Source organism: Falco peregrinus, chromosome 2 (assembly GCF_023634155.1).
Source record: "Falco peregrinus isolate bFalPer1 chromosome 2, bFalPer1.pri, whole genome shotgun sequence".
NCBI classification, from domain to species: Eukaryota; Metazoa; Chordata; class Aves; order Falconiformes; family Falconidae; genus Falco; species Falco peregrinus.
The window spans coordinates 68,055,340-68,070,402 of NC_073722.1; the positions used below are offsets into that span (position 1 = coordinate 68,055,340).

General features: G+C 37.6%; 1 protein-coding gene across 1 annotated transcript in view; it reads left to right on the forward strand.

The window, feature by feature from the left end:
- COL25A1 (collagen type XXV alpha 1 chain) overlaps positions 1–15,063 on the forward strand; it is a 324,158-nt gene that overhangs the window by 189,418 nt on the left and 119,677 nt on the right. Inside the window, exons 6-7 of the mRNA XM_055797890.1 lie at positions 2,418–2,444; positions 7,097–7,114. Of these exons, the coding sequence (XP_055653865.1) occupies positions 2,418–2,444; positions 7,097–7,114 (45 nt within the window). The remainder of the gene's footprint in view (positions 1–2,417; positions 2,445–7,096; positions 7,115–15,063) is intronic.

A 15,063-nucleotide genomic window follows, 5' to 3' on the forward strand; every position in this document is an offset into this window, starting at 1 on the left:
AATGCAAGCATTGCTACAGCTGCAAGAGCTTTGGGCTGGTCCCTCTAAGCCAACAGTTTGACCCCATGATGAATTTTCCTTCTACAAATACTTGCATAATTCTTTTCTGTATTCATTCATCATAACAATAATTAAATATTTTGGGCTAAGCTTGCAGCAGACCAAACAGTTCAGTTTAGCTGCTGGCCCACACAGGCCTCTGGGGAACCTTAGATACTTACCATGACCTTACTTTTGAGTGTTTTAACTGGTAATATCTGTAGTCTGCTTTCTAGAAGTATATGTATTCATAGCCAGGCTTCAGCTCAGCCTCCATTTTTGCACCTGCAACAGACTGTGTGTGTAAATATTACTAGATAAATATCCTGTAGTACAGTGCTAGAAAAATCTGGGAAAGCCAATAACTTGCAGGCATGCTTTGGTTTTTGGGGTGTATAGTACCATATTTAGAAAATTGCTAAATAACTATGAGAAAATTAGTAAGTGCTGTATGTGTGGGATCAAGAGGCGCTGAGGAAGCATAATAATAAAAGCTGGCTTGTTAATGCACTGTGAAGTGTTGTTTGCTTTGTTGGATACCAGTGAAGAAGTGTACAGAGATAACATTTGAAGGATATTGTAGGTTATCCCAACAGTCACAAGCTTTCCCAGGACATCAGCACATAAAAAAGGTAGTGGCCATGCAGATAACTAAGATGCTGGTGACCCACTTTACACTCAGTATGTCATCTACTCATGATGTGACAGGACATCACAGTAAGTGCTGGAGGGAAAGAGAGGTAAGGGGGTTTATTCCTGTAGGGCTTCCCAGGCACAGTAACTTGTTATTGGATCTGACAAGTACATTAGTGCACAGTCTTCTTAGAAAGCCAGTAACATACCCCAAGTAATGAATTTCACAGTATGTACATCCAACTGATGTTCTCTTTCCTACCGAGTATGTCTGGAATTCTTGGCAGAGTCCATGATCCAGGCTGGGAGAGGACAGATTGCTAGGGAATGCATTAGACTGATAAGGCATCACTTTTTTATAGTGGTTTTATTTTTTTCTTCCTAGCTGGTTGAAGTGACTTATTCATGTGGCTATAGTACCTATTAGCAATAGTCTAGAAGGTAGGAATATGCACTCCTGGGTGAAGGGGTCAGTAGAACCCCTGTCAACCTGATTTAGACTAAGCTATTACACTTCAAATTCTTCTCACAAGCCAAAGTAGTGCTCAAAAAGGAAGCAAAAACCAGCAAAGATAAAAATGGGTCAACATAAAACCAGCAAATATATGTTCTCTTCTCAACAACAGAGATCCAAATCAAGCAGTGTGAGCTATCAGTTCTAAGGAGCCGTGTGCTTAGGGAGGGCAGTCTTGAGAGGTGCCTGTGAAGCTCCAGGGGGAATGTCTGACTGTAGTGCCAGCATTTAAGAGAAAGCTTCTCTCCAGCAGGTGTAAACTAGTGTCCCTTTTGCATGGGACAAGACCTGAAAGCTCACAGTTTCAGCCCAAAAGAGGAATTTAATGGTAGAAACAAGTTCTTTGCCCACTCTTACTCCATTGTCAGTGAAAGGTAACTTCACTCTTCATTTGTCAGAAGGCATAGCAATTAAACAGAACATTTAGAATTAATCCAACTTTCTCTAGCCCTCTTCTGTGATCACTTAAATCTGCACTCGATACAGAAGCATTTACTGAGTTACAACAGCTTACATTCACGGTAAATCCTTCCTAGAAGTTGCACCCATATAACTGGAATCAGCCTCTGGACTCTGAAAGAAATAAGTGAATTGTAAAGTATCAGTGAAGATAATTCCATGTTTCCCAAGGAATAATAATAATAAAAAAAAGCAGGATAAGGCACAGGACTTCTTGACTAAAGTATTGGCAGAAATCGTTAGTACCTCAATGAACTGCATGAGCTGAAGTTCCTTATTAACCATGATTATTAATGTTAATTTAAATACAGATCAGTTATGAGATTTTAAATGTTTGCTCTTTTCATCCTGAAACCATGTAAAAAAAAGGTTCAGTAAATAGGCTAACTATTCTGTTTTCTCAGTTATTTAAAGAAAAATACACAAACCAGATGCATTATTTCATATGTTTGGTTATGCTGTGCCACTGTGATTTGCCAAACTAACAATTCCTTCATTGCACGTTGGTCCTGTCTTTTGTTAAACACCAGCTACTGCCTGGTTACTTCCCACCATTCTGTTTTTATTAATTCTCTCTTAGGTCTGCTTCTTTTGTTGTTTCTCTTCTGTGTTTCATTCTCAAAATATCTTTAAGGTATTGCATTTAACTGCTGACATAAAGTTACTCATCTTCCAAAGCCCACAGTATTCCCCAAGTCTGTATATTTTCCCTCATCTTCAGTGTTCCTTTGATTTAACTGTTCCATTTTGTTTTGACTTTTGATTATCCCAGGGTCCGATTGGTATGGATGGAAAGCTGGTAGGTGATTTGTTCAAAACCAGTGTAATTTAGGTCTTGCACATAGTCCCTCTTCACTTTTGTAATTATTCTGGCTGAAATGTATGTTAATCACATATTAGCTTCCTTCAGCATAACTTATTTCAACCTCAATAGCATAGACTTTTTATGAACTGCTGAAAAGCCACTTCAGTCTTTTGTGTCTACAGAAGTAAATGGAGGTCAGCCATGCTGCTCCTGTTTCCTTATCATTTTCTGTCTGGATTAGATGGGAAGATAGATGTTCTTACTTGGGCACTCTGTCCAAAGAACACTCCACAAGGGTAGTTTGGTGTTGCCTTTCAAACAGCAGAATATTATTTCTGACCACTTATCTGTGACTCTTGCTGGCTTCCTTTTTCCACAGGTTTTTCATTTTTGTGTTTTAATTTCTCCATCTGGATTTTGTTGGCTGATGAGATCTGAACAGCCCCATGTCTCATTTTAAATGCATTTGTATGCTATCCCAGATATTCTTCAGGGAGATGCTACTTGAATTAAGTTAGAAATAACTTTTTTTATACAAAGTATTTTTAAATATATTTGTGTTTATGTATATATTTGTACATTTATGTATTTGGATGTATGAGCCTGGAAGTTTGATGTTCCAGCTCTTTAAAGGTTAAAATCAAGCAAAAGATGTGAAAATCCAGTTTCTTCACTTTCTCATGCTATTGTTTTCACTCCCCCTCTCTTTTTCTTTTCCAAGACAGCCCTTTTCTTCAATACCCTGAATACATCTTTTCCTTTCTGTCCTTTCGCTTGCTATAAGCCCTGTTTCCTTTGCAAGCTCAACCTGTTAACTTGCAGTGTCAGCTTCCATTTTCTTCTCTTAAGACTTTTTCCTGTGCTCCTTGAGGTCTCTTTCTACGGTTAAGTGACTTTTCTGCAATGATTGCAGCCTCCAATCAATAGGCTTTTTCTTTAATCTCCTCTTTTAGCAGATCGATCGCTTACCTGTTGGCTTCAGCTAGACCTGGCTACACCATATATATTTTCTTTTTCTTTTAATATCGTTTACATATCACCAGCTAATATTAGGTTAAATTGCTAGGAAGGGATTAACTATCAACCACAGAAGACCTTCCATCATGGTAATTAGAATAGGTTGCCAAACTTAACCCCTTTTTTCCCTGCAAAAGAATGTATTAAGTTGGTAATGTATAGGAATATATAATGGAAAACTGTCCTGAAAATTTTGCTGAAACCTTGACAGATTAGGCAGCTATACCCCCTGTAGTAAGGCAGATTTAAAAATAAATAAATTTTTAAAAAGCAGAAATCAGTAGTAGATAGTCAAGTACGTGAACAATGAACCAGAAGTTCAAAGTAGCATCCACTAAAATACACCTGATCAGTTATTGGTGTTGGGACTGATCTGCACATGCATGCAAAGAGCAGCAGTCAGTTGAAGCTACAACCAGTGAATCAATTTTCAAGTACATAACATGTCTGAATGAAGAGGTGTTCATTAGAAAAAAACTCGGAGTAATGCTGACTTTTCAGCCTTGAAGAGTTTTCACTCTGATTGTTATCTAAACTGTAGAGAAATACTTCCAGCCAAAATATTTTAATCCACGAGTAACATGCATTGGGAATAATTTATGCAGCAATGAGCCAGAATGATGTCAGCAATCCTGGAGCCCTTTTGGGCACACAAGAATATTAATTGAGATTGAGCTTGCTCAAATGAGTTATAATATCAGACTGTATTTGTGTTAGAGGGTTTTTAATGAACACCAAAGTAACTCACAGCTTTATTCCTGATCCTTTCACAACATAGAAAAATGAGAAAAGGCAAAATGAACAACCTCTTTTTCATCTCCGACGCTTTGAATAGTTGTGTGACAATGACCCTTTACAATAAAAAGGTCAGTATGGTGATGCCTCTCTCTACCTGTACCTTTGTAAGCAGAGCTGATGAGTTCCCTATTACAGTGCTTGCTGCATCCTCTGGTTAGTGTCACTTACTAGATCATTAGTGAGAGGGAAAATTATACTGTTAACTGTAGTAGCCAGTAGGGCAAGGAATATCTAAAAGCATATAAAACTACTGAAGGATTGGGAACAACAGACAAAACCAGAAAATAATTACCTTCACTAATACAAAGTTCCTTCTGTGTTCAAGAAGCCAAGAGGATAAAAAATCCTGCTATGAGTACTTTTGTATTCAGCATCTGCATTTACGGTTAAATGCAGGATGGTTGCAATAGTGACAGCATATATAAACTAAGAGTAACACAACTACTATATTCCCCATTATCTCATAGTTCTGTTTCCAGGTTTCCTCCCTCTGTATGGCAGACGTGATAAAAAAGTAATTAAAAATGCACAAAAAGAGAAAAAGGTAAACCAGTAATGCTGTTAAGACTGAGAGTAGAAAGTACTTTCATGGGAGCATGATTCCATCCCTGACATTCAATTCAGGATATGTTTGTGTTATGTGTGTACGTCCCTTATATATGTATTTATAGCATGTACCATGTGGACACTTAGTAGCCTACACGTCTAAGTTTGGTTGAGGGGAAAAGTGTCAGTTTTCAAAGAATTTTGTTTTATTTATGTATTCTATTTATGTGCTTTCTACTGCTTTGAATCAACATTTTGTTGAAACGCTTGGTAATTTACTTTCATTGAAGTGCTTTTTTAACATATATATCTTGGAGACATTTGGTCAAAATGTACTGCAACTTTGGATATACTTGTGAGACAAACAAATTGTGAGTTTGTATATAAAAGTTTGCATGCATAGGTCTCAGTTTAGTTAATTTATACAAATTAATTGTACAGGCTGCCCAATACTGCATCAGTAAGCAATTTCTGATAATTTTAGCATAAGGTATAGCATGTAATAGCTCAAAAACTGCTGTGATGAGCAGATTGTGGTAAAGTCTGAGTGCTGAGGAGTCCAGTTGTATTCATTAACCTAGTGTGATGTGGAACTGCATAGAACTGACCAATTCAAAAACTTTACTTCATATTAGAACTGGCAAACTTCAGCCAGTTTTTTGTTTGTTTGTTTGTTCTTGTTTGTGTGTGTGTGTGTGTCTGAAAACCTCTATAGTGCAGAGTTGTTTTAAGGAACTAATACAAAACTGCAGCACCTACAACAAGAAATGCTTTAGGCTGCCTTCGGTGTAAGGATTAGATAGCCACAGTAATTCTTTATCTCACCATGATTCCTCTGTAACCTTATGTCTAATATTTCTTATATTTGTTTAAAAAAAATCTTTGAAAATTTGCATGTGAATTAAAATATCTTTTTCTGGGTTTTAATTTAGCACAAAAAAAAATCTTTTTAATTGGTAAAAAAAGCATTTTTCTTCAGCTGCTTTTCTTGAAGATAGCAGTTCCCTTTTGAAATGCTTCCACCCTTCAAAGTCACAAAGAATCACAGAACATCTACAGTTGGAAGGGATCTCTAGAGGTCCTCTGGTCTAACCTCTCTGCTCAAGCAGAGCCATCTAGAGCAGGTTGCCCAGGAACACGTCCAGACGGCTTTTGAATATCTCCAAGGATGGAGACTCCACACTCTCCCTGGGCAACCCAGATCAGTGCTTGATTACCCTCACAGTAAACAGTTTCCTGCTGTTCAGACACAAAAGTTTCAGCTCTTTGTAGTAGTACCTTGTAGCTAAAGTGAAGAGGGTTTTGTAAGACTCATAAGAAGTCTCAATAGTCAGTTTCAACAAAAGGTTATGTAGTTTCAGTTCAGAAGCTAAGGTAGCCCTAGGAGTTTCAGAAATTCTCTCTTTATAGGGAGAAATATAGAAATATTTGTCTCTTTCTTACAGTGTGAGCTGATTGTCTGGGTCGTTGTAGTTCAAAGTCACAGCTACTATACCATTTTGTAATATAATTCTGCTTCATGCAAATAATTTGTAATGAGTGGACTGGAACATCTGAAGGCTTGCACTGACTTTCCTGGGCTAGGGACCGTAGCGATGGGAAGTCTGCTCTGTAAGGGCTTGCAGCAGCTAGAGATACATCAAACTCCTCACTGTGCAGAGAGACCCTCTCCGTTTGCCAGGAGTGGTCCAAGGATGATGCTGATAAATAAGGGGGAGGAAATATATCAGCTGACTCTTGGGTAGCTGATAAAAGTTCATCTACTGCTGACTTGATGGTTTAAATATTGGTTTACGCTTGGTTAAAACTCTGGTGCTGGCAGCAATGGCAAAAAGACTATTGTTTGCCCAGCAATGCCTTTCCCCAGCTTTTAGACTTTAATTGTTCAACAGGCAATAATGAGCACTTCCTTGAAACTTAGGGGTGAGCCAAAATGGAGGAAAAGCACCCAATGCCTACTTCTAAATCAGCTCAGTATCTGTAGATTTTTTCTAATTTGAGAGTGATTGAATTGGGTCTTTCTGTAACTTCTAAATTATTCTACCTGAAGTATGAAGTTTCTCAAATGCAGGTTCAATGATGTGTTATTGTAATTTATTTCTGCAATAAGTGAATTGCAAGAAAGTTCATCAATTTGAATTAAAACATTCAAATTCAATATACACTTAAGAGTCCAGAATCTGACTTCAATTTGTTGTTAGAGAGTACTGTAACTTCTTGCTACTATTTAAGGAGTTAATTCTTGTCATAACTTTCCATAACATTATCTTTTTCTTGTTTTTCAGGGTCAGCCTGGTCCTCAAGTAAGTGCCATCTTATTGTCTTACATAGTTTAAAGTTAAAGACAAGGCCCACCAAACTCAGGTTATCTACAAAGTATTTTGATGGGGTTTTTAATCTAGTGTAATAAGCTAGAAACTGGTAAGCATTGCATAATTCAGTGAGGCAAGTATTTTCCAAGAGAGAAACATCAGCCCCCCCATATGGTTGTCTGAGTTCCCTCAGCTGTTTGACCAGATGGTGGGGTTGACAACATAATACTGAATAAAGCAAATCTCCTAACTATGGCTTGAAACTTTGCCATTTAACTTTAAAGCAAGATAAAATAACTTAGCAAATGTGTAGCAAATGTCATACTTCAACTGCTTATTAATCACATGCTAATAATGTTGCTATAATCCAGGCAGCTCTCAGTTATTTTAAATATTTCAATGCTAGCTATATTAATTATATACACTGCTTTGAATTAGTTCTGGTTTATGTAATAGTAGAACTACATAAGGTAGTAAGATAATAAGAACTACTTAAGTATAGTAGAATTACTAATAGTAGAACTACTGTTTAAGAATAGTCGCTTTGGTGAGCTGTAATTGAAGATGTGGAAATCCAGGGACCTAACTTAAGTTCCAAGGTAGAAATAGACCAGCAGAAAGGAAAGATTAGGTATAGCAAAAGTTAAATGTAGATTGTTTGACTTAAAGAGCAGTATAGAAATGTGGAAAAGCAAGGAAATGGGGGGGGAGCCAATACCAAAACCAAACTTAGGAAAATCAGCTTCAAAACTCTACCTTTTTGCATACTCAAGATGCATTACGGGAAGTAAATTCTGGTCTGTGGGACCATTTTAGCATGAGTTGCCTGAAGCAGGATTTCTGTGAAGGGTGTTTTATATTGCAGAATCATAATTGAAAGTCAAAACTTCACAACCTTATTGACAGATAATTTTTTTAAGTTAAGATTTTCTTTACAGGAAGCAAGCATTTTCCTCAGACTTTTTTTTTTTTTTTTTTACTGTCTCTGATCAGCCTTTTCTGTTGAAAAACAATTAGTTATAAACCCTCATCCTACTCAGTTTGATTACCTAGTATCCTTGCACTGCCAGGCTCTATTTAATAGTATTATGCAAGTAGCCTGTATGATATTGGAAATGACCACCCCTCCATAGCACTTATATTTCACAGTAGGCTTTTGATGTGTGTCTTACACAAAGAGGTGTCTTCAGCCTCTGTGCTGCTGGGGGTCGATGAAGAGAGAGCTTGTAATTGTGTGTGGCACTCCTGCTCTGAACAAGCTCTGCTGAGGGCCTGAGGCTGTTACTTGAGCCTGTGAGCTGCCCTCTAGTTGATGTTGACTTGTGCTGCCACCCATGTCTCTTCCCTCTGGGCTTGGACCCCCACCTCCCACATTTCAGTTGCTTGGAGAGCGTCTCTTGATTAATTCTTGTAAACAGCTTCTCAGTCTTTAGAGCTCATATCTTTACGTGGAATGCCCTGAGGTAGCTGTAGGCAAAGAACCACGGTGGATATGGCAGCAATCAGTGCTATTGCAGGGGCAGAAAGGCAGAGAAATCCTGCCATGATTGTAAGAGAAGTGGGTGCAAACCATAGGAAAAACCCTCTAATAATCCACCCACCCCGCCTCCCCAAATTGTATTAACCTCTGTGCCCTGAACATTTATGCTGAAGGCATGTACAAGCTACTAGGACCCACAGGACTTTGGATGAGTATTCTTATATTCTAACTTCAGTAGTTCCTCTCAGTGGAAATGCTCATCTCTGTGGCAGTGCCATTGTTCTGGGCAACACTTTCCTAATTTGTTCTGGGCAAGACTTTCCTAATACTGCCTTTTCCCCCTTTTCAGCTCATGATGCTCTTATTGAGGCAGGGGTATATGTATGTACCCAGACAATCTGACTGGTTGATTGAGTCCAAGAATAATTCTTGCAAGGGCACTGGTGAGGAAGTCATAACAGCAACACAGTCAGAGTAGGATTCAGCTTCACATCATAACGGCTTGAGACAGAGCAGGAATTGGCCTTAGGTTAAGATGCCTAAACCTAGAAGCTTGTGTGTAGGTGTTGACATGTGAAGTGTCTAAGGACTTCTTGCAGTTAGTGAAGATTGAGTCAATACTCAGTGTACCTACAGACCTCTTCAGCTCATTGTAAACCATCAGGGCTCAATTACATCGCCTGCACACAGGCTTTTTTTGTTGCATGAGATGATCCAGGGTCTCCAGCCTAGCCTCTGGCTGTTGTACGTACAACGCCTGGAGCTTGTGTTGGACCACTGTTGCATCTGTCAGTCATGGACAGCTGTCTTGGGTACCTAGGGAACCTCTCACATGATACTAGTTGCACACATTCATGCTTCTTAATTCCTGATTCTGCTTATAAGTGGCTACTAAATCAAATAACCATTCTGCTGAATTGCTTTCTAGCCTATGTTAACACCTATGTGTCTTAGGGAACTACATGTACACTGTACATTTAGATCTTTCCTCTTAAACTGGAACCCAGATCCAGGTAACTTCATGAGACAGCATTTTAAAAATGTTGAAAGCTGTGGTTGAAAATCTTGAGATTTTTAAAGATCATTTTAAAAGTATCAATAGAAAACAGAATCTGTTCACATACAGCTAAAATAAGTTAAACTCCCTCAGTTTCTCATTAAAAAACTGCAGAAATTTCAGCCACCCGTGATTGTCAGTAATTTCCCTGGTCTTAACTGTGACCATGAGAAATCCAAAATGAAAAGTATTGGTGGGTTTGGTTAGTAAGTAAAGGCTTCCTGTCTTCAAAGACCAGCATTGCTATGCTGACAAACGAAGCATTTAGGAAGTTTTTGTTGTCATAGCCAGTAAGTCCACACTAAGATCAAAGACAAATTCTAATCCTTTGTACACTCAGTGTTAATTATTAGCACCTACTCTTCTTTGTTACCATTTTCAAAAAGTGCACGCTAAATTCACCCAACGCGTACATAATCACTGTGTGCAAATATAAATTCATAACATATCAGTAACACCTCCTATCTTTTTATCTTGGAATTTTTACTGCTTCTTTTCATCAAAAATACACTGCAAAACATAATTTTGCTTCATATTTTCCTGTTTTAAGTAAAAAGATTTATTACATCTCACAAACGTGGGTTTTTTTTTTTCAGAAAAGCTCATGGTTCTATTGTATCTCTGAAAGGTAAAGACTATAATCAATAGCTAAGGAATTTCTAGCATAACCTTTAAAAAAATAAAGTGCCTTCAAATGAGTTTGGTTTTCTGTTAGAAAGAAAGCTGTTTCAAACACTGTGTAAACAGAGTTTCTTTGTAGAAGAGCAAGTAATATTTTTTTTAATATTTTTGTTGAAACTTAAATTCCGGCTTTTGACTCACTCCAAAGAATACCTACTTTTTCTTATTCAGAATGTAAATATATGTTTAGGTTAGCTTGTACCAGAAAGGGTTATTTCCCCAATAAATCTATACTGTGCATACATGTCCTGTTTAAAATAATGGAAGTATTCATGTTTGTCAAAGAACAGACTTTAGCTTCTAATCTAAAGTTAATTCCATAAGGAACGTACTATCTGGGTAAAGAGAGAAGGCTTGTTATTTTTAACTTTGTTGTTTAGAAGTAAAGTTCCTATAAATATTAGAAAACAGTGCATTTAGTATTACAGTGAAGGAAGGCAAAATGAGCCTTTACAAAATTCTGCTGAACTAAAACTATTAACAACTGCAAATGTGGGTCAGGGGTGGTGTTTCAGTGTGACTTTGTCTCAGTCAGCCAAGTATTTTATTCTTCATGGCAATATCCTCTCCCTGGCCTATCTCTAGTGCAACATACTTTCTCTCTTATGTCAGCATACACGACCACTCTTTGTGTGGGACTTTGAGATACAGCAGCCCCACAGATGCTTCTCCCTTCTCTTTGGCAGCCATTCAAATCTGCATTAGAAATGGACAAAAATACTGATGATTGATATTTGTTTTCATGAGATTCTTGTTTTCCTGTATGTGGGATGTCTGTGGAAGAGATGTTATTTCAGTCCGAAATTTTCCAGTGTTGTGTGCATGATGAAGGGTAACCATAGCAATTCTGGTGACAAATATATGCGTTTGTCTTTTTCACTGTCAAGCTTCAGAGTATGTGACTGGAATATTTTTAATTTCTGATGGCAGAGATTCTGATTCATGGTTGGACAGGCTATTACTGGCTTGTGCTGTCAATAGAGCTGGTGGGAACCATTTTAACTTTTAGTTTGTCAAGGATTGAGAAAAATAGCCAGCAGGACCTAGGCCATAGTTTTGTGGTGTTTGGGATGACAGCAGTGTATGTAGGAGGTTTGTTTGTCACTTCCTAGAGAACACTGTGATGGTAGGGGGAATCCTAGACCTTAGGGAAGAGTTGAGTATCTGACAGCAGGAAGGATGGGAAGGGACTTGTGTAAACCAAATGTATTTAATGTCCTGTTGAGTTTCCCTTTCAGTTTTGGTAGTTTGTATAGTCACCTTCATTCCAAGACCTGTTAAATATTCCTCTTGGTTAGCAGATGCCATTCAGTACTGGGGGTTGACCAAGTCAAGTTATCATGGATGTGTTTTGATGGCTTTTTAAGCTATGGGCAAGGTACATAATATGTCCTATTGACTAATGTTGCAAAGTGATCTCTACCTGTCAGACCCTTAAAGCTGGACATGCTTCTTTTGTTCTGATTACCATAAACTGAGGTGTAAGCTCCATGTTTCTTGTTCTCAGCAGTTTGCCTTTAGGAACACCTTGAGTTTCTCTGCTTGTGTGGAGAATGGGGGAAGGAGGCAAGAAGTACGCTTACGAAGGACAGAATCTGCATAAGGCTGGAGAAATAGTTCATCAGCTTGAGATACACAGTGCAGTAAAGTTGCTGCTCCTGAGAGGAGCCCAGTGGTTGTACTCAGGCCATCAGCTGTTCATACCCTAGAGAATGATCTTGTGTGGTGTTGCTGCTTCTAGCAGCTGACAGCCTAAGCTCTTTTGTAAACTTTGATCCTGCTGAAGGATTGTATGACTCAGTTTGAATATGCAAATGCTACTCTGCTTTTGAGCTAGGAGTTGCAGGTCAGATTTTGCTGTCAAACTTTAATTGGTAAGTTAACACCAAACAGGTACAGTCACTGAAATGTTTGTTTCCTAGGCAAATATGGGGTGGTTATCTTTGTTTTATCTATTTGTGTTTGCATCCACACCTTTTTCAGGATGCCATCAGGCCATTATTTCAGGGAAGGTTATGAAATTCTTTCAATAAATTTTAGGCCTTTTAGTTTCTTTTTAATTCCTTATGTAAAACTGTGATTACCTATACAGAAATCAGAATATGACTAAGAAGGTGGGTAAATTCATGGAGGGATGCACTCTGTTACTGTGATCTTTCATTTAAAGGGAGCCAAATATAATTTTGCATCCAAAGTTTTGGGTTCAGTTTTTTGTTTCTTCTGAAGTGTCTTCGCTAACATGTAAACAGGGGAAAGAGATACTGCATTGCCCATGTTCTGCCCTCGGTATTAGCGATGTCAGTGAGTGTTGAATACAGAACCTTGATGTCATGTCAAGGCAGGTGCTATAAATTAGGGAGGAAATCTGTTTTCAAAGGGGAATTAACATTTTGTTAGCTTTGGTAAAGAAGGACAAGTACCGAAAGAGAATAAATAACAGGTTTTTTCTTTTGAAAAAAAACTTCCTAAATGAGTTTAAAACATTTTGGTTTTAGTTTTGAAGTTTTCATATGCATGCTCTACATCTCCTCTCAACTACTGTCATCAAGTCCAAACTAATTAGTTATGCCTGTGTAAATGAAAATAAATTTAGATTTAGCCTAGGAGTCTGGGCTCGTAAACAGCAGTAGAAATAGATTAATGTGTCTTTTAAAAAATAATTAGTCTCATCTAATAGCCAGGTAGGCATAGGAAGACAGCCAAACATGGTATGTAAAAGGTATTTTTTTTTAGATAACCTTATAAAAAAGGATATACAAAAAAATGTATAATGAGGCCAAATACTTGATCCCATTGCTGCTAATAACAATTTACTATCAATTTTGAGATCATAAATAAATCTTAACTGTGGTCAACACGTAAACAAACAAGCTTGTACTAAGTTTCATATGATTTAGCAGGCAGAGCTTCACCATTTGCTTACCATTTTCCTTCCTTTCTAAAGCTGTAGTAGAATTCCTGAACACTATTGAAATTGTGCAGTCTTAGCCCATATTGACTTGTGAACGCAAATGCCATCATCATGGCTTTTCATTTTATGTTAATTGCCAAACCGAACCACATCAGAGAATTTAGGAGGAGAAATCATGCTCAAAACTTGTTAACTGTCTGATGTGTACATAAATGTTTATGACACAAAAGATGCAAGAAATACATCTTTCCAGAAGGAGTTAATGTATTTAATTGTCTTAAAGTATGTTGCTTTCTCAGCTTTGTATGTAATAAAGTAGAAGTTAATTTTGTTAAAAGGAACTAACAACAACAATAAGCACTTCTAAAATATGAAACACTTCAGTTACCCCTGATAGACTTTCATACATGTGTAAAGCAGGATAGCTGTGAATATTAAATGCTTTTTCAGCTAAGCAGATGGCATTAGTGAAAATAAGAGGTTTCTTTGCTTTGTGAAGAAGAGACCACAGAATTGAAAATTTAGGTACAAATTGTGCTGGAGTATCAGTTGTACCAAGACTAAGGAAGCACCACACATAAAAGGCTGAGGAGAGTAAGTTCAAGGCATCGACAAGAAAAATTCTTGTAGCACTGGATATTGTGCTCTGCTTCCAAGATGTTTTTTTACTGGTCTGTTCCCACCCTTTTGTCAGGATTTTTGAAGGAGCCTCTGGTGGCAGATTAATGACTTCCTTACAGTACCCTGATAAGTGAACTTAGTCGGAGGTAATTGGACTTGTTAGAGCTCTGTTCATCTAATGTTAGATGCCTGAAGCGGAGGCCAGACTCCTACCCCAACTGTGCTACTGTGTTATTTTACCTGCTCTGATAGGCATGCTTTTGAGTTACAATTTCAGTAACTACCTCTGGAAATCTTGTGCTGAAATAACAAGGTGTTCAAATGTTCTGCAGCATTTCCTGGAAATGGTAATTTATTTCTGGTTTTCTTACCTGATTCAGAAAAATGTCAGATTTTAAATCTGTTAATCTAACAATTACCAATTCAATCTAGGTTTTGATTTTCTACAAGCACAAAAATATGAATAGTCATTGTACAGAAATCTATGGAAAGGGCTCTTCAGGCAAGGTGATGTCAGCTCTGGATGCCCTCATAAAATAAGTTCTGTTGTTATGAAGGTGGCTTCTTTTACTAAACCTGAGGTCTCCTTCCAGAGCTGCTGCATGCAAGAGATGAAGAAAAGGTGGAAGATGGGGTCTTGGAACAGTTCAAATTGTTTGGCCCAAAACTTTTGGAAGTTGATTCCCTCATTCATAGTTCACATAGTGACCACTGATGGTACTGTTACTCTGAAAAAACAAGTCTTAGAATAAAAAAAATTATAAAATTAATATATAAAAATCTGAAACAAAACATGAAGGACAACATTCTGTTTGTAGGGTGTTATTAACTTTTCTTCATGGTGGCATCATTAGTTTCTGAAAATAATTGGGTTTGTTTAAATAAAATAAACATGAAGATCTCAATCATTTGTTACATATGCTAGCATAAGCATCATGGGGAATCACACATTGGCATTCCATCTATTCATCTAGAAGTCGCAGCTGTCGCCAGAGCATACTAGATCTAACAGCAAGTGAAGAACTGTGAAGCAAAAATTACTTGTAAGCCTTATTTTAGTATAGTATTGCTTAGCTTAACAGAGTACATGAGTACAAAAAAGCAATTGCAAGCCTAGTACAGTGGTTCCATTATGAGATGTACAAAGAGTTGTCAAAATATAATTAAGAACTCTGAAATATCTCTTGTAT